Genomic DNA, 20851 nt, shown 5'->3' with positions numbered 1-20851 from the left:
ACTATGGGCCAGGTGTGCCGCTGTGCCTTCACAAGCACGTCTCACTTAAGCCCCACAGCAGTCCCCAGTGTTAACAACACGCCCCATGATGCTGTCAGCAGCCACCCAAGGAGATCAAGTAGGACAGCCAGTCAACCACTCTTTTGGGTGTTGCCTCGGGGAACCGACAATGATTTCTATATTATACTACGCACTACTGTCTAACTGAAAGGAGGGAGTTATTTTCAAGGCATGAATGGCTTCTTCCTTCTGGACCTAAGTACCCGGCGGAATCCAATTCGATCACAGAAAGCAAAGAAAGTCCTACTTTAGAGAAGTGGCAGATTACCGAGGGGGAGGGAGGAAGGCTTTGTCCATTCCACTTAAGAATGAGTCTCTGCCTCCCCTAAGCTCCCATATACTTTGTACCTCTAGTTAGGCATTAATTAACTCCTGCATATTTATTTATGCGCCACCCCGTTAAGGTGACAAAGTAAAGGGATTGTAAGGGTCAAAAATGACTCCTCCTTTTCACAATTCATACACCTTGACTGTTCCCCAAAACTAATAGAATCCCGAACAGTCTCTGTGTTACAAGTTCCCAGCCACGTCCTTGTTCATTTGTTTGCGTCTTTGCTCTGGAAAACAAATACACACTACGGCAAGAAAGAAGGGGCAGAGATGTCTCAGTCCAAGCAACAGAAGTCAAGTGCGTCAAGGGTTTTACGGAGACTAGTGACAAAGCAGTGGAACATCCCATTCACGAATGAAAAGAAATGAACAATCTCACAGTTATACTGACCAGTGAAAACCAGTATTCTCAGACAATAATCTCAAATCCATTAAGTGCATTTGGGCTTTGCACCACTGAAAACTTGGTCAGGAAAACAACAACCCATCTATCTCGTTATGTCAGCCAAAATAAGAGAACATGGGGAATTCTTTCCACGGGGACGGGAGGGCCAGGAAGCCAAGCAGAGGATGGTGAGGCACTCTGGAAATGACCAAGAGCGGGGTCACCAGGGCCCAAGGCCAGGGCCCCTCTGATCGGAGCCGGACCACAGTGGAGTTGCCCAGCAGAACAGGCCCCATGGAGACAGGGTCTACCCAGCAAAAGTTGAGCCCACGGAGAAGACATGTCTGGGGAGGAAAACCAGGGCCTCCTCCCTCCTCCTAGAGTCTTCCGCCAGCGTGTCCCCTACATCAAACACACCAAAGCCAGCTGGCAAGGGAACATGGGGAATGAGTTCCCTGCAGTCCCGAGCAGAGCACAGGAAGGGCGGGGGACGGGCCTGAGAGCAGACGAGCAGTGACTGGCAAGAGCTTCGTGCTGCCTAACGAAGGAACCCAGACTCACGGAACCAACCAGCCCACCTACCCACCAAATACTCCACCTGAAGAAGGAATGAGAGAGTTCTTAAGCTGTTAGATTTGACTCGATGCCTCGCCTTCCATGTGTTGTTCACTTTGAGGGTCTTTGTTCTAACAAAAATCAAGCCTACGCAGAAGGGTCTCTGCTTTCACAGCTGCTCCCCTCCCAGTTCATCTAAGCAGGCACTGCCCCGCCCCCCGAGGCGCCACCACACCTTGATCGCACACTCTCACCTGTCCCAGCCCTGACTCAGTGCCCTCGAGGGCTGGGACCACATCTCTTTCCTAGCCTCGTATGGGGCGCCACTGACTGTAAGGTTGCTGAATGAGTAAATAAATGAATACAAGGAACTTCAGGAGACAAGCATGCTTCATCTACAACGGCAAACCAGTCTCACAGATTTGTTTTTTTAAACACCTCCCCCCCACCCAAAAAAACCCTCAAAAACTTTATAATAGCATTTTCTGAAACGTAACCGCTCATCCTTGCTAATAGAAGTTACAAGTCAGAAAGGGCTCTGTGAAAAAATAAATGCAGAGATGAGCCAGGTAAGCGAGTTTCTTTATTGCAGGACTTCTCAGAGTCTTTAATAAGTAAATGTGCATTTTAAATCCCCAAGGGTGGAAAAGAGTATAAAGCATCTTTCAGTTATATTTGCTCACCCGAGCCTTCTGGCATCTCATATGCCATCGATGACAGTGCTTTGATGCACCTAATAGCCAGCCCCGGCCCCCACCCTTTCTTGTTAACAGAACTCTGATTTTGCTTGGGCAGCAATGTTGCCGGGCCCAGGCAATGAATCACGATCACTTCTACGCCAATCCTCGCAACCCTGTCCCTTTGCTAAGTGCTCACTTTCCTGGTGTCCCTCCCAGCTAGGAGTGGCCGTGACCACGTGATCTGTTATTGGTCAATGGGCCACAAGGGGAAGTCAGCTTAGAGCATTTGTGTGGTTTTCCTGCCTGATAAAAGGATTCGGGGACGTCTCTGGCTTCCCCCTTTCGTACTTCGTGTGATACGGGTACATGGTGGTGTCATCAGGGGCTGTGGCTCTGGACCTTTCAAAGCCTGGCACAAATTCTCCAATGGCCCTCCCACTGAGAGGGGGTGTCTATGTAATGCTCTCTTGAACCTGGCAGGCTTGTGTCTGTTTCAACATCAGAGCACACAAGTGACGTCCCACATGCCTTCCACAGCTGGAATCTCGTGTGGGGGCCTTGTGCCTCCACGTGACACCCCGGTGATCCTGGGCTGGCCATGCTAAGAAGCCCGAGTCACAGAAACAAGTCAACATAGGCGCTCCAACTGAAGGTCTCTCCAGAGATTTTCCCTGAGTCACCAGATGTTTCAATAAAGAACTCTCTATAAGGTTCCAGCGTCCAGCTGTTCAAGTCTTCCCGGCTAAGTCCCCAGAAACTGCGGAGCAAAACTCACCCACCTCCACTGTGCCCTGTGCCCTGTGCCCTGTGCCCTGTGCCACAGAATCTGTCCTCACTACACAATGGGGGTCTTACAGCCCTCAAGGTTGGGGTGAATCATCATACAGCAGTAGGTCATCAGAACAGACTCCACTCTCAATGCCAAGGGAAAAGCCAAGAGGCTCACAGAGCTGCTGACCTAGAGCCCCAGCACCTCCGACCCACCACACCGTGCTGTCGACTTCTTCACACGTGAAATGATTACACACCTTTACCGCTTGTGCCACGGACACTCAAAAGCATCCCTGGATGATACACCCCGCCAGCTGCCAGGGCCCCAGCCAACTGGCTCGTCTTTCCATTTCTGGCCTTTCCTGCCCTCCACGAACTGCCACCAGAATGATTTTCCTACAACACACCCTGATCCCCGCACTTCCTTGCTTAGCACCTTCAAAGCCCCCCCCACCCCGTCTACCCTGCAGCATTTCATAAGCAGCATTTCATAACGATAGAAGCAAAAGAATCATCTGAACGGACTTCCTCAAAATCCAAAAGCCTAAGCCATTGCAGGCCCTCCGCGCTGGGCATGCAGACGTGTGAAAGGCTCCCCAGGTGATTCTGAGAAGCAGGTCTAGGTAGGAACCACTGAGGCCTTCCCTCACCTTACCTCTCCCCGCTCCTCCAGGCAGAATTTAACACTTCCCCTTCTGTGCTCCCAGAGGACCTTATTGACATTGCTATGATCATGACTTTCTACACATTTCTGTCATCCTCGCCAGATAAAGAGACACCAGAGGGCAAAGGACTCCGCCCCACAGAATGCTGTTCGCCCCAGCACTGAACACGCTGTGTGGAAGACAGTAAACACTTGTGTATTTTGCTGAATGCATGAATCAATATAAATAAAAAGCCCCTGGGGCGCCTAGGTGGCTCAGTCGGTTAAGCGTCCGACTTCAGCTCAGGTCACGATCTTGAGGTCCGTGAGTTCGATCCCCGCGGAGCCTGGAGCCTGCTTCCGATTCGGTGTCTCCCTGTCTCTCTGCCCCTCCCCCGTTCATGCTCTGTCTCTCTCTGTCTCAAAAATAAATAAACGTTAAAAAAAAAATTTTTTTTTAAATAAACAATAAGCCCCTAATGTTTCTGCCTCGGAAAATTTGTCCTCTCTTCCAAACAGCGCAAAGAAAATACAGGTGACCACAAACTAGACAATAACCTGAGGTTTATCATTTACTAGACCCCCTGGCTTAATCCTCCAAGGCCTGAAAACCCAAGGGCCAATTCATTCCCATAACAGCCAAGAAGCTGGAAAAGCCATCTGGGTCTTAAACAGTGCAGCACGCATTTTGAAATCATCCTGATCCCGTGACTTCACCTGCCCCTTGCACACACCTCTCTGACCGGCTTGTGATTCACACAATCAGTCCTCAACAAACAGCCACTGGGACCTGCTTGCTGGAACAAGTCCAAACAGCAGGTTTTGCCACAAGAGTGCCTTCCCAAGCAGTCTATTTAGTCGTGTTCAGCAGGATGCCCTCAGTGTGCTCCCCAGCTGCATGAAGGGAGAGCCCCCCTCACTTCCCCAAACCCCCAGGCCCTGGCGTGTGCTCTATCCCACTTTCAAGGCTATTTCCAGACCCTATTCCCTAACACATCAGGAACAGAACAGTGATGACAGCTAACACTGACTGGAGACATACTGTGCCAGGTACATCCATGTACTTTCTCAATTTATCTTCATAATAAATACCCAGCAGGGAACACTGCTATTCCTGTCTTAGAGGGAGCTGGGATTCAGAGTAGTGAAACAGCTCTTCCAAAGTTATACTGCTGGTAATGGCAGAGCTGACATCAGGACCAGAACTCGTGGGCGCCCAGAGCCTGGGTGGCCTCTTTCTGTGTCCACGGCCTCTTGCCTCTCTGCGACATTATTACCCTCCTGGGGCTCCGTCACATGGAAAGCAGGGCAGTAACATTTACCTAAGCCGGCACTGAGCACTTTCTGAGTGTCGGCTCCTTTACTCCCCAACACATCTATGAGCTGAAGATGCTACTCCCCATATCACAGATAAGCTCACGGAGACTGAGGGGAGTCAAGGAATGTGCCCGAGATCACAGCTAGTGGCAGACGAAGAGCTCCATTTCAAAGATGATGCTCTTTCCACCCCACCATGCAGTCCTCTTCTCCACCCCAAATATGATAGGGTTTGGGATTTTTCCCCCTAAATGACAGAAAAGCATCTGACAAAGAAGCAAAGAAAAACAAAAAACAAAAAAACAAATAGCCCTTGAGGTCTTGTTAAGGCTCCAAAAATAACTATCCAGCCAGCACTTTTCTGTTTAAAAACGCTTTCCAGGGGCACCTGGGTGGCTCAGTTAAGTGTCGACTCTTGATTTTGGCTCAGGTCATGATCTCACAGCTCATGCACGGGTGCAGAGAGCCTGCTTGGGATTCTCTCTCCCTCTGCTCTCCCCATCACACATACTCATGCTCACTCACTCTCTCTCTCTCAAAATAAATTTTAAAAAATGCTTTCCAGATGTGTGATCCTCGTGTTATCTTCACAACAACCTTGAAAGGTTAGTACTAACATTCCCAGTTTGCAGAGCAAGAATTAGAGGCCCAGGTGGGGTAAATGACTTAACCAAAGTCAACCGCTATTAAATGCATGAGGATGAATTGAGAGCATGTCCTGGAGGCACATCACCTTCCCACTTGGCAGGGGATACTCCCCTTCAGAGACCCTCCTGCTGGGTTAGGAGAAGAGGCAGAAGACCGTAATTGGCGAAGCTGCCTTATCTTAGGGAAGAAGTCCCTTAACGTATCTGGTCATCTAAGGCAAGATCGGAGGGCAAGCGACAGTGGCATCCAACAACTCCTGAAGTCCTCCCCACCACTGAGAAGACGTTCTCTTTCCATGATCCACACCTGGAACAAGCTCTGGCCTCACAAAACTCCGCGCTCTTCGGTCTCTCCACGACTTCTTGGCCGAAAGGACGGACCCACCCATGAAGAGCGTGGGGAACCGTGGAGTGTTCACAGCCCAATTCCCACTCAGGCCCACACGTACACCAGTCTGCTGCTACACCGGCTACCCACTCCACCAGAGGAGCTGCCATGAACCGCCAGGCCCCGCAAGCTAGAGCGTGACTTTCCACATCCACAATCTAGAGATGGGAGGTGCCCACATTCCTCCTGCAGAAACAATATGGCGCCTCTTCTTTCCAAAAAAAATAAAAAGCCTAAATAAAGAAACCACAGTATGATGGCAGAAACTTCCATGACCGAACTCTTCATGCTTTTGTTCTGGTCTGGAGAATCACTCACCAGGCACAGACACGTCAGATGCTATACTGAATGCTTTATAAACATTATTCCATTTAATCCTTGTAATAACCCTAGGGATTACGTTATCACTCCCAATTTGCAGATAAGGAAACCAAGCATGTGAAGGAACATTGGCAAGATCACCAGCTGGTCAGAAGCAGAGCAGAGAATTGAATCCCACCGCTCACCATCTGCCATAGTCTCTCCCAAGAAGGACCTTCGAGATCAAAGATTATGTGAATCTGTAGACAGGAGCAACCCATCTTTGCCCCTGTTGAACTTGAAAAAAATAAACTGGTGGTTTCTTAGTTTCCCAGTTTCCACTAGAATTAAGTCAAAGGGCCTGAATTTTGGGAAACAACAAATCTGATCAATCTGAATCACAAGCTTAAAGATGTATTTTTTTTTTTCACACATGGCTGTGACCCCACGGTTGATTCAGTATTGAAATTATGTAACTTAGGCAAGAAAGAAGATCATTAAAATGCTGTCATGCAGCATAAGACTTTAAAAGCATCTCATTAATTACATATCATTTACCTTCTGCTGACTTTCTCAAGAAGATTAAAAATCCAAACCCTCCCAATTATGTATTGAAGAGAAATCTCCCAGTAACTTCTGGGTCTGGCCGCCTCACCCCAGGAAAAGACCGACTTTCCTCTGCTACACCTGAAAGAGCCGAGTTTTATTCTTTACACAGGAAGCTGTGTTTCCTTATGTACATTCAGAAAAAAGCACAGGAAGGTCGCCTACCTCAGAAAAGAACTCATCCATGAAAGCCGTGTTGTCAATGGCAACCTCGACCTCGTCGGCATCATCATCCTGTGTCAGCTGCTTCTGTGAGAGACAAAAAGGAACGGGGTGAGGCTAAAAACACAAGAAACAGCTAACAGAACTTGAAGGCTCACCAGGAGCTACATCTATACTAGACATTATACAGACATAATCTCCTTTAAAACTCAGAACAGCCCTGCAATATATCGGACTCCATCACACTGTATTTAAACCCGAGCTGCACCGTTTACTGACTTCTAGCAGGGGGTGGGGGAAGGAAGGGAGGGATGGGCAAGCTACTAACATCACTGTGCCAGGTTTCTCTATCTGTAAAATGCTGACATGCACTATGTACTTCGGGGGTGGTGAAAGAAATGAGACGAGGAAGTTAAAACATGTTTGCATGGTGCCTGGCATACTGCGATTACTCAATAAATGCTAGGTGTTATTGTTATTGCTGGAGGTGGGGGTGGGGGTCCGCAGTGGTACTGGTGACATTATTATAACTCATTCCTGTTGGAGAACCTAAAACAGAGAGTTTGAACAACTTGGCCAGAGTCACACAGCAAAAATGTAGAGACAGGCAGATTCTAGCCTGTCTTTTGGATTTGGGCCCCATGTTCCTAATCCCTTCTCCACAATGTTCAAATGTGTGATCCACCCTACCAGACATCTCTATCAGGATAGTTTCTAGCCTCGGGGCACCTGGATGGCTCAGTCCGTCAAGCATCCGACTTCGGCTCAGGTCATGATCTCAGGGTTCGTGGGTTCAAGCCCTGCGTTGGGCTCTGTGTTGACAGCTCAGAGCCTGGAGTCTGCTTCGGATTCTGTGTCTCCCTCTCTCTCTGCCCCTCCCCCACTTGCACTCTGTCTCTCCCTCTCAAAAATAAATAAACATTCAAACAAAACAAAACAAAGAGAACAGTTTCTAGCTTCAATTCCTCCAAAGCACTTGCTTCCAATCCTCAGGGTAGGAACAAAGGTTTTCCTGTTTTCATTAACCACCTACTGCAAAAAAAAAAAAACAAAAACCAGTACTGTGTGTCATCCCCTGTCAGAGCTCATGTTTATAAGGAAAAGGAAGCTCTCCCTTCGGCCCCCAGCAACCCCTGGGGACCCCAGCTTTCTTGATCTCATTCCACTTCCTCTACAGAATCACAAAACAGCTATCTAAAGGAAGTGCTTCCATTCCCACCCAGCATCCAGGGCCCGAGCCGTGTCTACACTCTCCCCATTACTGCGCCACATGCTGACCGTTTCTAAGCTCAGAGGGAGAACTGGTTCTTGCCAGTCGAGGTGGGGAGGGGAAAAGCCGCTACACCTGCTTCTTCACAACCTGCCGTAGACAACAGCCCTCTCAAACACTCATAACCCCACAGGCGATGAAAGCCCCAGGGCCCTCTCCTCTTTACCCACTACCAACCCCCCAACCTTCAACAGATGATGGCATTACTGGGAATTCCCAGTGAAATCTGGGATGCTCCAGGGTGGCTTGTCGGTTAAGCGTCTGACTTACGCTCAGGTCATGATCTCACGGTTCGTGAGTTCAAGCCCTGCGTCAGGGGTGCTGACAGCTCAGAGCCTGGAACCTGCTTCAGATTCTGTGTCTCCCTCTCTCTCTGCCCCTCTCCTGATTGCACTCTGTCTCTCTCTTTCAAAAACAGAAAGAAAGAAAGAAAGAAAGAAAGAAAGAAAGAAAGAAAGAAAGAAAGAAAGAAAGAAAGAAAGAAAGAAAGAAAGAAAGAAAGAAAGAAAGAAAGAAAAGAAGGAAGGAAGGAAGGAAGGAAGGAAGGAAAGAAAGAGAAAAAAAAAGAAATCTGGGACTCTCCAAACATCTGCGGAGTCTGTTTTGACTGGCTCCGCCATCATCTCATTCTCTGGCTTGTCTGGAACCTTCGGCAACCCAAGCTTAACAGTCACATTCAAAGGAGTTGAACTTGATGGCAGTGCCACAGCGCCCAAACTCATCTTCCTAAAAAGTCACTCCTTCTGTTCTCCTGGGATTAAAAGTCCCAATGCCCAACAGAGCACAAAGGGACCATTAAGGTCTGGCCCTGCCCATGTTCCTCTCCTCATGATACACTCTCTAGACCAGGCACTTGGAACTCCCCACTTTTCCTGGACAGACCATCTTTCACGAAGGACTTCTTCCTGAAATGCATTTGCCCAGCGGGAAAAATTTTACTTAGCCTTTAAATTCAATCTTGGGGGCGCCTGGGTGGCTCAGTCAGTTGAGCCTCTGACTTGATTTCAGCTCAGGTCATGATCCCAGGGTTGTGGGATTAAGTTCCATGTAGGGCTCTGCACTAGGATTCTCATTCTCTCATTCTCTCTCTCTCTCCCTCTCTCCCTTCCCACCTCTAAAAAATAAAAATAAAAATAATTAAATTCAATCTCAAACCATCTTCTCTGTCGGCCTTCCCTGACACTCCTCATGTAAAATTTAAACCCTTCCTAAGCAGGGCACCTGGGTTGCCCAGTTGTTTGGGCGTCACTTTGGCTCAGGTCATGATCTTGTGGTGGTGGGTTTGAGCCCCACGTCGGGCTCTGTGCTGACAGCTCAGAGCCTGGAGCCTATTTCAGATGCTGTCTCTCTCGCTCTTTCTGACCCTCCCCCACTCATGCTCTGTCTCTCTCTCAAAAATAAACCTTTAAAAAATTAAAAAAAAAAACAAACTTCTAAGCTCCCGAAGCATCTTGTGCAGGCCTTCCATAGCATCCAACACAGCCTACTGTTAATTATCCCTTTATTTATCAGTCTTTCCCTACTGGCTATAAACCCTGGAGGGTCAGGGCTGCCTTATCTATTATAACAGATACTCTGAGCGTACGTGCCTGCCCAGAAAGCCTTCCGTGGTATAGATAACCTTCCCAGAATCATGTGGGGAAGGTGAAGGGGGTCAATCGTGAGCCAACCTCCCTGAGGAATTTGAATTGCAAAGCAAACAGAGATCTCTGCCAGTTTCTCAAAGAGTACCTTCACTTCTACTCTTCCTAAGCCTTCCCAACAGGTTCCACAACTGTTCCCAGCACTCTCCCAACAAACTCAAACAGTATTATTCTAATGTTTTTAGAAAATTCATTTCAGGGGCGCCTGGGTGGCGCAGTCGGTTAAGCGTCCGACTTCAGCCAGGTCACGATCTCGCGGTCCGTGAGTTCGACCCCCGCGTCGGGCTCTGGGCTGATGGCTCAGAGCCTGGAGCCTGTTTCCGATTCTGTGTCTCCCTCTCTCTCTGCCCCTCCCCCGTTCATGCTCTGTCTCTCTCTGTCCCAAAAATAAATAAATGTTGAAAAAAAAAATTTTTTTTAAAGAAAAAAAAAATTCATTTCACTGGAATTGGCTTTTCTCACTTGCACTTAAAATTACTTGTACGTGTCATTCATTCATTCATTCACTCATTCATGCATTCCACATGTACACTGAGCACTTACCATGTGCTAGATATGTAAGAGAAATTTAATCAATTTTAGCTGAATGAAAACCCAGCCCCCACAGGGACTGCAGCCTGGATTCAGCCAGCAGTTTCTAAAGTTGAGATAAAATGCTCCTATTATCACTATCGTCAATACTTGGGCCTCTTAGTAGCCTCCAGAGAGCTCCATCTCCCAGCAAGGATCTCGGTGACCCTCACTGGAAAACAGGAGTCCAGCCCTCCTCTGGGAAGGTGAGCTAACAAGTATTCGTCCCAACTCCTCTCTCCAGAGGTCTTCTAGAGACCCACGCTGAAGGGAGATACCATGTGGGTACGTGTGTGTGGGTACACACCCGTGAGTGTCAACATGGGATGGAAGGAAGTAGGATGAGTCTACCATCTTAGGACGGACCAAGGGAAGTTTCTGGAAGCTGGGAACAACTGTGTCCTGGAGCATGGGAGGCAGGCACCTAGCTCTCTGTCAAGACATAAATTTCTGAGACCCCCGGAATTTGTACAGGGATCCCCCGCATCCAAGACATCACCTTTTGGCTTTGGGCAGGGCAGCCTCATCCACCTCCAGTTGAGAAAAAGTGTGAACCAGGAAGAGAAGTCTTTGGTAACCCACAACCTAGGTCTAAAACCTTTGGTTACCAATTACTGGCTGTGAGAATCTCAATCAAGTCTTTTATTGCTCCGAGTTTTTTATCTGTGAATGGTAATAACACCACTCACCTTATGACTTTTACGGGCACTGGAAGACATCACATATGGAAGGTTTCTAGCACAATACTGAGCACATACCAGTGGCTCATAAATGTCAGTTTCCCTATCACCTTGCTGTAAAGATGTGACGGCTAAAAGAGTGACTTCTCTTCTGAGGAAGTCCTCGCACTAAAGGCTACATCAGTAAGGTCAGCCACAGAGCATGATGATGATCTGGGTTCCGTAAACTGCTCCATCACATACTGGTCACCAAGCCTTACACAACTGGTTTAACATCTCTGAGCTTCAATTTCCCTATCCACAAAATAGAATAGCGTCTACCAATGCTTTTGTGAGGACGGAATAATATTTTAAAGTTCCTTATGCAATGAATAGCACACAGTTACAACTCAATAAAAGGGGCCTTACATAAGATCTAGCCAACTTCTCTATAGCTTTAACCTGGATATAAGTACCTTTAAACAGGAAAGGGGGGGGGGGGGGAGAAGAAAAACAAAAAAAAACAAAAACAAACAAAAAAGGTACAGGACTTTTAGAGTTAAATGCAACCTTACAGATTCTACCATCAAATTCTGTCACTGAGAGAGGGGCAAATCAAGGCCCACAGCCAAACAATGAGTTACTGATGGCCAGGAGTAGAACCCAGGTTTCTTGATTTCCATCTTCCCATGCAGAGTCTTTCCCACTGTGCTGTGCTGTTTCCAAAAATATAACATCACAACATCAATTACAACAGCACAAGCTTTAGTCCAGTGAGAGAGTCCAAGGAAGAAGCCACTGTCATAGGTGAACCAGAGTCATGGGACATTGGAACTTCCAACCGGCTTCTCCAAAAGGGGGGGGGGGGGTCTAACTGATCCCGGGGAAACCCCCTGTCCCTTCTGACACAGCCAGGCTCTCTCAGGCTGAGGCCTCAGGAGTCCCAAGGCCAAGGAAAGCATGCAGTGTCCTTTATCTTGGGCCCACATGACTGAGCACAGCTGAGAAAAGAACTTGGGCATCTTTATCAGAGAATCAAGGCGTGTGGTAATAGGAACGTTGCAGTAGCTACTTCGGCCGCAGAAGGAACAGTGAGAACCACGAGTTCAGCCGCTCACTTCCTCTCCCCCACCCCCAGCCCCATGATGCCTCTCCCACCAGGAGATGGGACGTGGGCCAGCGGGCAGCACTGACACAGAGCCGTGTATCTAGCACCCATCCCTGCCTCTCAAATGTGCCCCACAGTCTCGTGAGGGCTGCCAGGACCATGACCTCCTCTCTGCAGAGTGGGAGTGTTCAGGGGCCCGGCACGCAGCATGAAGGGGCTTTTGCTGTACTTCCTCTTACTCAGCATTCACTGCCTTTCTCTCAACTGCCTTCTCCATCATTCTCCGTCTATCTGATGTGGGTCCCTTCCGTTAGCTTCTTGAATAAAAAGCATTTGCCACCCATAGAGTCCCTACCAGATGCTGGGTGGCCACAACACCCTAGAGGTTATCCAAGGGCTCCCAGCCACTGGTTGGCAGAGTCTGGGCTCGAACTTCGCTTGCCTGTCCTAAGCCCTTGTTACCCCCCTGCACCTTCCCAAAGCGACCCATCCCGAGAGTGACCAGGAGCCAAGGAGACCAGCAGCCCAGCCCTGCGGAAAGCTAGGCACTTGTCTGCACTAAGCCTGGGCTTTCTCGCCAAGTAAGGAGCTTAGCTTTCCAGTGCAGCTTTGTGGAACCCCAGGACACTTCAGATGAGCCTCAGAAACCGGCCAGGGAAGCCAGGGAGGGGGGAGGCGGGCAGGTGGGCCCTTCCCCACTCTTCAATCTGTGTAGCTTCCCTTCTGTCTGCTTTATACACTGGGGCTGAATGGAACACTTCATTTGAAGAAAGTCCTGTTGTCAACAGAGCAAAGAAAAGAAGAAAAAAGGAAGTAAGCAAGCAAGCAAACCAGCAAGCTTAGCTAACCAAGAAACCACTGCTGTAAACAAATGGATGCCTTCTCAAGAAGAGGGGAAGGGGGGCGCCTGGGGGGCTCAGTCCGTTGAGCCTCCCACTTCAGCTCAGGACCTGATCTCGCGGTTGTCGGTTCGAGCCCCGCATCGGGCTCACTGCTGTCAGCCTGTCAGCAGGGAACCCGCTTTGGATCCTCTGTCCCCCTCTCTCTGCGCCTCGCCCACTTACACTCTCTCAAAAACAAACAAACATTAAAAAAAAGAGAAAAAAAAATCCCACTGCTCCTTTTCCAGGTAAAACTTTCATTTTCATTTCATTTATTTTATAAAAATAAGTCACGGGGATGAAAGGTATGGCATAGGGAATACAGTCACCAGGGTAATTCCGTCGTGTGGTGACACCGTGGTGAGCGCTGCGTAACACAGGCTTGTCAAATCACCGCGTCCTATGCCTGAAACTGGTGTAACGCTGTGCGCCCACTACACTTCCGTTAGAGATTTTAAGACAAACAACCTGCTGCAGTCTAAGTTTAAATCACCGCAACTCCTCGAGGATCCTACAAATCAGAGCAGCAAGACAGAAGGACGGGACAAAGGAAGGAAAAGGGAGCCATCGCGGATGACGATGACGCCCATTTACTCCTCGGGGGTCCCCGGACAAGACGGAAGGCCCCGGAGCTCTCGGGAACATTCTGGGGTGAGGGAAAGGCACCAGCAAGCAGTCTGGGCTGCGAAGGGACATCTGGTCCTTAACGGCCGGCAGCGGGGGTATTAAAGGATTGTGGCTGGCGGAGGCGGGGCCCTCGTGGCACAAGCAGGTGAGCACGAGTCTGTGCCCCTCCTCCACATGGGAAGCGCTCTCTGCTCGAGGCGCATGCGCCTCTTCATAAACCCAGACTTTACCCCAATGAATTCAAAGAGACAGCGCCGTGTGCCTTTCCTCCTCCCTGCTGCCCTCTCCCCCACCTGCCTCCCTCTGCAGCGAGGGTCTGCGGATTCCCAGAGACAACAAACACTACGGCTTACGAGGGTTCCAAGCACACACACACACACACACACACACACACACACACGCCGGTGACACACTGCCCAACGTCTGGTTTTTCCAGTCCCTCTTCTTCAATTAAAAGAGCCACAGATTCTGAGTAAGCAGCTCTCAACAAGTACTCAGCGTTTTCTGCTCCCCACTTAAAGAGCGTGCCTACCCTTCTCTTGACCCCCCACCTCCCCCGCCCCCCCCCCCCCCCCCCCCCCGTCTCCCTCCCACACTGTCCTCTCTCCCTGTGAAACAAGGGGACACTTCCCTTTTCACAAGCAGGCTCCACGCTCCGCACAGAGCTTGATCTCTCACGAGTCTGGGATCATGACCTGAACCAAAATCCAGAGTTGGACACTCAACTGACTGAGCCACCCAGGTGCCCCCATTCTGACTTCTTTTTAACTCAAGGGCTAGTTAGAAAGGCTGGCTCAGAGCCTGGAGCCTGTTTCCGATTCTGTGTCTCCCTCTCTCTCTGCCCCTCCCCCGTTCATGCTCTGTCTCTCTCTGTCCCAAAAATAAAATAAACGTTGAAAAAAAAAATTAAAAAAAAAAAGAGCTAGTTAGAAAGGCATTTTCAATTTCCAAAGCAGGTAAGGAGGGCTACCTCCTCTGGGAGGGCTATTTTGTATTGTTAATTTTATTATGCCATCGTCAGGGAACATAGCCTACTGGACTTAATATTCTGTGCAACTGGACACTTCTTTGTATCATTATACACGGTCAGTATTTTTTAATCTTCCACGTGTGTTTGAAGACACTTTGCATTCTGTTCGTTGCATAGAAAAATCATCAAACTTCATCCCCAGGTGCCATGTTAATTCCTACCTGTTTTTGCTTCTCAGGACCTGAGCTAGGTCTGAGAAGGAACAGCAAAAAGGGATGGAAGTTTATGGAAAGAAAAGGAGGAGGGAGGGGTGCCTGTGTGGCTCAGTCGGTTAAGTGTCTGACTTTTGATTTCGGCTCTGGCTGTGACCCCAGGATTGTGGGATTCTCTGTCCCCTCTCTCTCTCCTTCCCCCTTCCCTCCTTCCCTCTCTCTCTCTCTTTCTCTCTCAAAATAAATAACTTTAAAAAAAAAGAAAAAAGAAAAAAGAAAAACAGGAGGGAAAAAAACATCCTCTGTGTAGATGTTGTCTACACAGGTGAGGAATCTGAGGTAGGGAGATTAACTCACCCAGGATCACATGGCTAATATGGAACAAAGACAGGATGGAACCACACCTGGTCCAACCCACCGAGTTCGCAGTGCATTCACTTAGAGAGATGGTAGGGTCTCGTAACCAACCGCCATACCCACACATTCTCCTTCCCACTACAAGGTCCAATCCATTCGCTCATTCATTCACCCAACAGTATTTACTGAACAACCAGCATTTATTTGCCACTAGAGATGCAGAGACCAAACTCAGCAGCCCCTGCTCTCCAGGACCTCACTGTCTCCGATGGGAGGCACACAAGTCATTACAACCCCACATGGTAAGTGAGGACAGCACTTAAGACAAGAAGACCGGGTGCCCAACCTCCCTGAATCCAAGGCAGAGCCTGGGGAGGATGGAAGCATATATAATAATGTGTGCAAAGGTGACTCCTTGGGGAAGTTTTGAAAGATGAGTGAAATTACCCAAAGGATACCTCCGGGAAGGCCACTGGAATAAGAAGACCACACCTTTTTCCTGCTTTCTCTCTCATCCCAGGAGCCAAAGACATTGGAAGAGTATCTTCTGCTTCCTCCTGGAGAGTTCATTGGGCTTCTGTTCTTTAGTGATAAGACTTCTTACTGGCCCACGATTTCTTTCTGGAACATTGTTCCTCCCCTACTCCAGCTTTCTGCGCTCTTTTCGGACTTCCTCTCCGTCTCAACCCTGCCACTCAATACCCCACAGCCTCCAGTTCTCAGGGACGAGGCATGGAGGGACTAATAACCTCTTCTTCTCTACTCGTCTCTACTTCCTTTCAGCCCCTGTGCCCAAGCCCCCTCCCATCACGATTCTTCTAGAAAACACTTCACTATGTATTAGGTAACATCTATTGAGCACTCCACAGGAGCTGAGGATTCTTCCGGGACATGCACTTTATACGTACCATCTAATCTCTACAATCTTCTGGGGACCCTCCCCATCTTACAGCTGAGAAAATTAAGGCATAAAGATGTCAAGCAACCTGCTCAAGATGGGACAGACGGTGCGTGCCGGAGCTGGGAGAGCCCGGGCAGCCGGCTGCTGAGCCCTTGCTGTCTACCACCCCAGAGGGATGCCTCCAACGGCAGCCGCAAGCCAGCGGCTGCACCGGCCACTGGAAACACACTTCCAAAGCATGAAAACACACAAGCTGAACAAACGGACAAGGTCATGGAAACAAGGAACACCTGAGAAGCGGACACAGGCCAGGGCAGGCTAAGAAAGCAAGACACCTAACTGCAACGGGGTGTCCTGGATGGGACCCCAGATCAGGAAAAGGGCCGTTCATGGGAAAATGAGTGGAATCCAAATCAAGTCTGGAGTTCAGAGAATAGGAACGTGCCAACATCAGGATCGTTAAAGCATCCCTCAGTTGTGACAAACATACCATCATAATGGAAGGTGTCAACAAGGGAGGAAACCGGGTGGGGGTGGACAGGAACTCCCTGTGCTGCCTTTGTGGCTTTTCTGTAAGTCTAAAATTCGTCCAAAATCAAAAGGATGTGTTCCACTGATCTCCTTTAGGTTGAACTGCATTTACAGCAGCCCTCCTGTCCGGCAGGGGGACGTTGCCGTGGAAACAGCCCAATGCCAGAAAGCAGGCTGGCCTTCAGCAGGTTGCTGAAGAGGCAGCTGCAGATAAGGTCCCTCAGGGACTACAGAATCTCCAAGTCAGCTCATCTGCAGAACGTCCCCATTTGCTCACTGGACAGTGTGGTTTGCGGCCTTCCCCACCGTGAGCCGGGCCGTGCAAGTGCAGGGGGAACGAGGCCTGCGTGGTCTGTGCTCCCTCACACAGCAGACAAGGATGGGGCAGGCGGCTTCTGAAACCCTGGGCCGCTGCTGTCACACGTCAACCAAGATAAACAGTTTGTGGAGTGGTAAATGCTGTCAGCTCAAGGTCTGGGGGCTTCCCTGTGGTGGTGACACTGGAACTGAGTGTTGAGAGACTCCCAAGATTTGGGGGCACCTGGGTGTCCCAGTCAGTTAAGCGTCCAGCTCTTGGTTTCAGCTCAGGTCATGATCTCATGGTTTGTGACTGCAAGCCCCGTGTCGGGCTCTGTGCTGACAGCATGGAGCCTGCTTGGGATTCTCTCTCTCTCTCTCTCTCTCTCTCTCTCTCTCTCTGCCCCTCCCCTGCTCACTCACTCTTTCTTTCTCTCAAAAATAAATACATAAATAAACAAACTTTTTAAAAAAATTTTTAAAAAGAAAGATGTTATTAGAGGAAAACTGGGGTAGCTAGATTTTCACCATGGCACCCGCATCTTCTCCTTCATTGTCTTTCTGAACGGGGCAATCCTCCATGATGTAGTGGGCTAAGGGTTTAGGAATAGCTAGGAGCCTTGGAACTCAGCCACCCTTGTCCTTGAAGATGGAACCAGTGACCTCTGGCATCATTAGCAAATTCACAGGCTCTCGGAGTAAATGCTGCCCAACTCCACCCCACAGGGAATAGAGAGGGAAGAGTAAGTCCCAACGATGGGCAAGGGATGTGGGAGGGCCAAGCTGTCGATTAGTCAATAATCAGTCGGATAAACATTTACTAGATAACTACCATGCAGAGTTCGGGGCACTGGGGCCCCAGAGGAATACCCTTTCTGTCACTGCATCAGGCTGTGTGCATTGTAGATGGGCAGACGATCAAATAAAGTGCAGGGAGATATATAAAAAAAAAAAAAAAAAAAGCAAGACAGACATGTTCGATCTTGATCCCAACTTTTCCCAGCTGGGGATCTCCATCAAATCTGAGCCTCGATTTCCTTACCTGTGAAATGGGAATAATGTAAAACAGCACCTTGCCTTGCGTGGTTGAAGGGATTAGAGACAACGAATGCAAGGCACCTAACACAGGTCCCATCAAATAGTATGTAGCTGCTCAATAAATGATCAATTTTATTGCAGTTGATGACACAGTGACAACAAGGAATAGAACCATCACTCCTTTTTTTTTTTTAAGATTTTATTTTTAAGTAATCTCTACACCCAATGTGAGGCTTGAACGCACAACCCCAAGATAAAGAGTCACAAGCTCTACAGACTGAGCCAGCCACGTGTCCCCAGAATCATCGATCTTAAGGACAATAGAACTTAAGGAGACAAAGAGTCCAACTCTTGAAAAAACAAAGGAAGGTGGTTTCAAGCCTACTCCATGGTGACAAAAACCCCATGAACCTAACAGCAGAAAGGTATTTGCTGCAAAGCGATATACAGCCCTTTATGCACAGCTGGAATGAGGGAGAATACTCTCGGCTGCAGTCAGGGAGGTAAGTGGAAAGAATGCGTTTTGGAAGATGGGTAGGAATTTTGACAGTAGGAGAAGGGAGAGAGAGCACCCTGGCTTCTGCCAGGCCCCAGTCTCCCCCCTCACTCACAGGAACAAAAATAAAACTAATCCCCTTCCCTCGTCCAAGCGTTTTCTCTTCTGGCCTCAGCCTGATGAGTCCATAATCCCTGCTCAATCCCCTGTTAACTCATCTCGGCCTGGACTCCCAGTCTGCTCCAGCTAAATCGCTCTGCCGGGGGTGAATCCTCCCAGGAAGAAATCACAGACCAGTGAGAAATCTTATCACTAAAGTACAGAATCTCAATGAAAAGGGTCTTAAGTTGAATCTCAGTGAAGAGATTCTCAAGTCAGGATGTTAAGATTTGGTTAGGATCCAAAGTACCTGGCACATAGCAGGGACCAATATCTATGCAGTAAACGAATTGAGCTTTAAGGGGAAGTACAGCCCCATGATTCTGAGGGGTTATACTCTGATCCCACAGAGATCCAGACTGTCAAAAGCAGCAGGAAGCCAAGGAGCCCTTCAGGATGCAGCAAGAGACAAGACAGAACAGAATGAATAAAAAGTTACTCTGGCCTTTTAGAGTTCCAGGTGGTTGATTTCATTCATGCATCCCTATTAGCACTTGCCTTGGAGGGGCCGGTGTACCCCAAGTTCTTTCTAGTCCTCCGTAGACCAACTCCAGGGGGTCCAAAGTTCTTGCCCTCTTTTCCCTACCCGACATCACTGGCTTCTCTGCTATCATTATCTACCTTTAATTTGCGAGTTGTTTCATACATGACCATTTACTCTTTAAGACCAGAACCTTGTGTAGTAATTCTGCATAACATGCTATCCAGCAGGAAGAGGTCAGAAAGGAGGATCAGCACACCCAGCACAGGAAAGTCCCAAAGCACTTATCGTGGTGAAATAGTGGAGCACTCGCCAATGAGACAGTGGCTGAGAAAATCCAGGATCCCTGCCTCTCAGGAGACTCTACGTCCCTTGAAGAGATGGGACTTGATCTTAACGAGACCTGAGCTCAAGCATCACTTCTGGGAAACACCCTGCACCCCCTAGTGTCTTGTCCCCAGAGGCCAGTCGACAGGGTCTTCCCACAGTAGCTTCTAACACAAGGATGGTATCATCATTTTCCGTTTCTTGTGCGTCTCCCTATCTGACTGTGAACTTCTAAGGTCCAGGAATAGGTGGTAATCACCATTATAACCCGGCACCTAAGGCGGGGCTTGGGCCATAGTAGGTGCTCAGTCAATGTTTGCTGAATGAAAAGAGAGCCGGGCAAGAGGTCCCTGGATGGGGATTGTGTGGACTCAGTAGATCCAAAGTTCAGCTAGTAAGAAATCAGCCTGTGAGATGGGCTGGGGGTAGACGCTGTGCATTCCTGGTATGCCTGTCCTACTCCCTGAAGAAGCAGGCTGCTGAGGAGGCCTACCAGGAGGAGCAACGCAAGAGATGAGTCAGGTCTTGTGACCATGGCCTCGGGAAGGTGTGCCCCTTCAGTGTGGATGTTGCTCCCGGCAGGTCAAGTTGGGGGAAGGCACATGCACAATGGTGGGTGATTATCTTGGATTATTTCATTCAACCTCCACAATGGCTCTATGGGGAAGGTACGATGACCCACTTGACAGGTGCAACTCTGAGACCTTGGTCCTGGAAACCCAAGAGCCTCATGGTGCCTAACACAGGTTCACACACAACAAAGCATTTTAGAGAACCATGTATCAGCAAGGTGGATGAGGGCCTGAAATCAGTTTGCCTCTCCACCCGCAGAGAGCTGCTCAAACTCCCCACAAGCTTCCTGCCTCGCCCCAGGCTTAAGAGTTCCCAACCTCTCTGGCCACCCCAGTCCGTCCCTGGGCAGCTCTGACTACTGAGAGTGCTTTCACGCAGAGAATCCTTATTTTGACCCGTCAACTTCACATCTACTCCTGATACCCACACAGAGGAAGGCTAATCTCCTGCACATGACCGCCCTCCCCCAGTTATCACCTCGCCTCCCCCAAAGGTTTAGAAAGATGCCACAGAGGAGATTATACAGGCTGTTCAGTGTGAAACTGGTTTCATGCGGGGTAACCAACGTTTTTTATTGATGAAAGTAATCAGAGGGATGGTTATCTTGCTGCAGTGAAGGCATCTCTCACCCAGAGGTGGGGGGTGGACTAGAAACCAAAACCCATACAAACGTGAACAATGGTCCAGGGGAAAACATCAGTATTGCCAAGAGGGGGTTCTGAGATGAACCAAACTTCTTGTTTTACAAAAGGGGAACAGAGAAGCAGAGGGGGTACAAAGGAACACGGCTATTAAGTAGCAAGGCAACAATCAGAACCTTTGAACCTGCAGCCTGGTCCTCTTTGTTGGGCACCACCAGCCATGCCCCTGCTCCAAAACCTGTGATTTCAGAACAGCACCCCACAAG

The 20851-nt window shown here is 49.0% G+C and overlaps 1 protein-coding gene across 3 annotated transcripts in view; it reads right to left on the bottom strand.

Annotated features, from left to right (window-relative positions):
* STX3 (syntaxin 3) overlaps positions 1-20851 on the bottom strand; it is a 41452-nt gene that overhangs the window by 18409 nt on the left and 2192 nt on the right. For all 3 annotated transcript variants that reach the window (XM_023239869.2, XM_023239867.2, XM_023239868.2), the window contains exon 2: positions 6848-6931. In XM_023239869.2, the coding sequence (XP_023095637.1) occupies positions 6848-6931 (84 nt within the window). The remainder of the gene's footprint in view (positions 1-6847; positions 6932-20851) is intronic.

This window comes from Felis catus, chromosome D1 (assembly GCF_018350175.1).
Source record: "Felis catus isolate Fca126 chromosome D1, F.catus_Fca126_mat1.0, whole genome shotgun sequence".
In the NCBI taxonomy this organism is placed as follows: domain Eukaryota; kingdom Metazoa; phylum Chordata; class Mammalia; order Carnivora; family Felidae; genus Felis; species Felis catus.
Note: the sequence above shows the minus strand (reverse complement) of the source record. Positions and strands in the feature narration are given on the sequence as shown.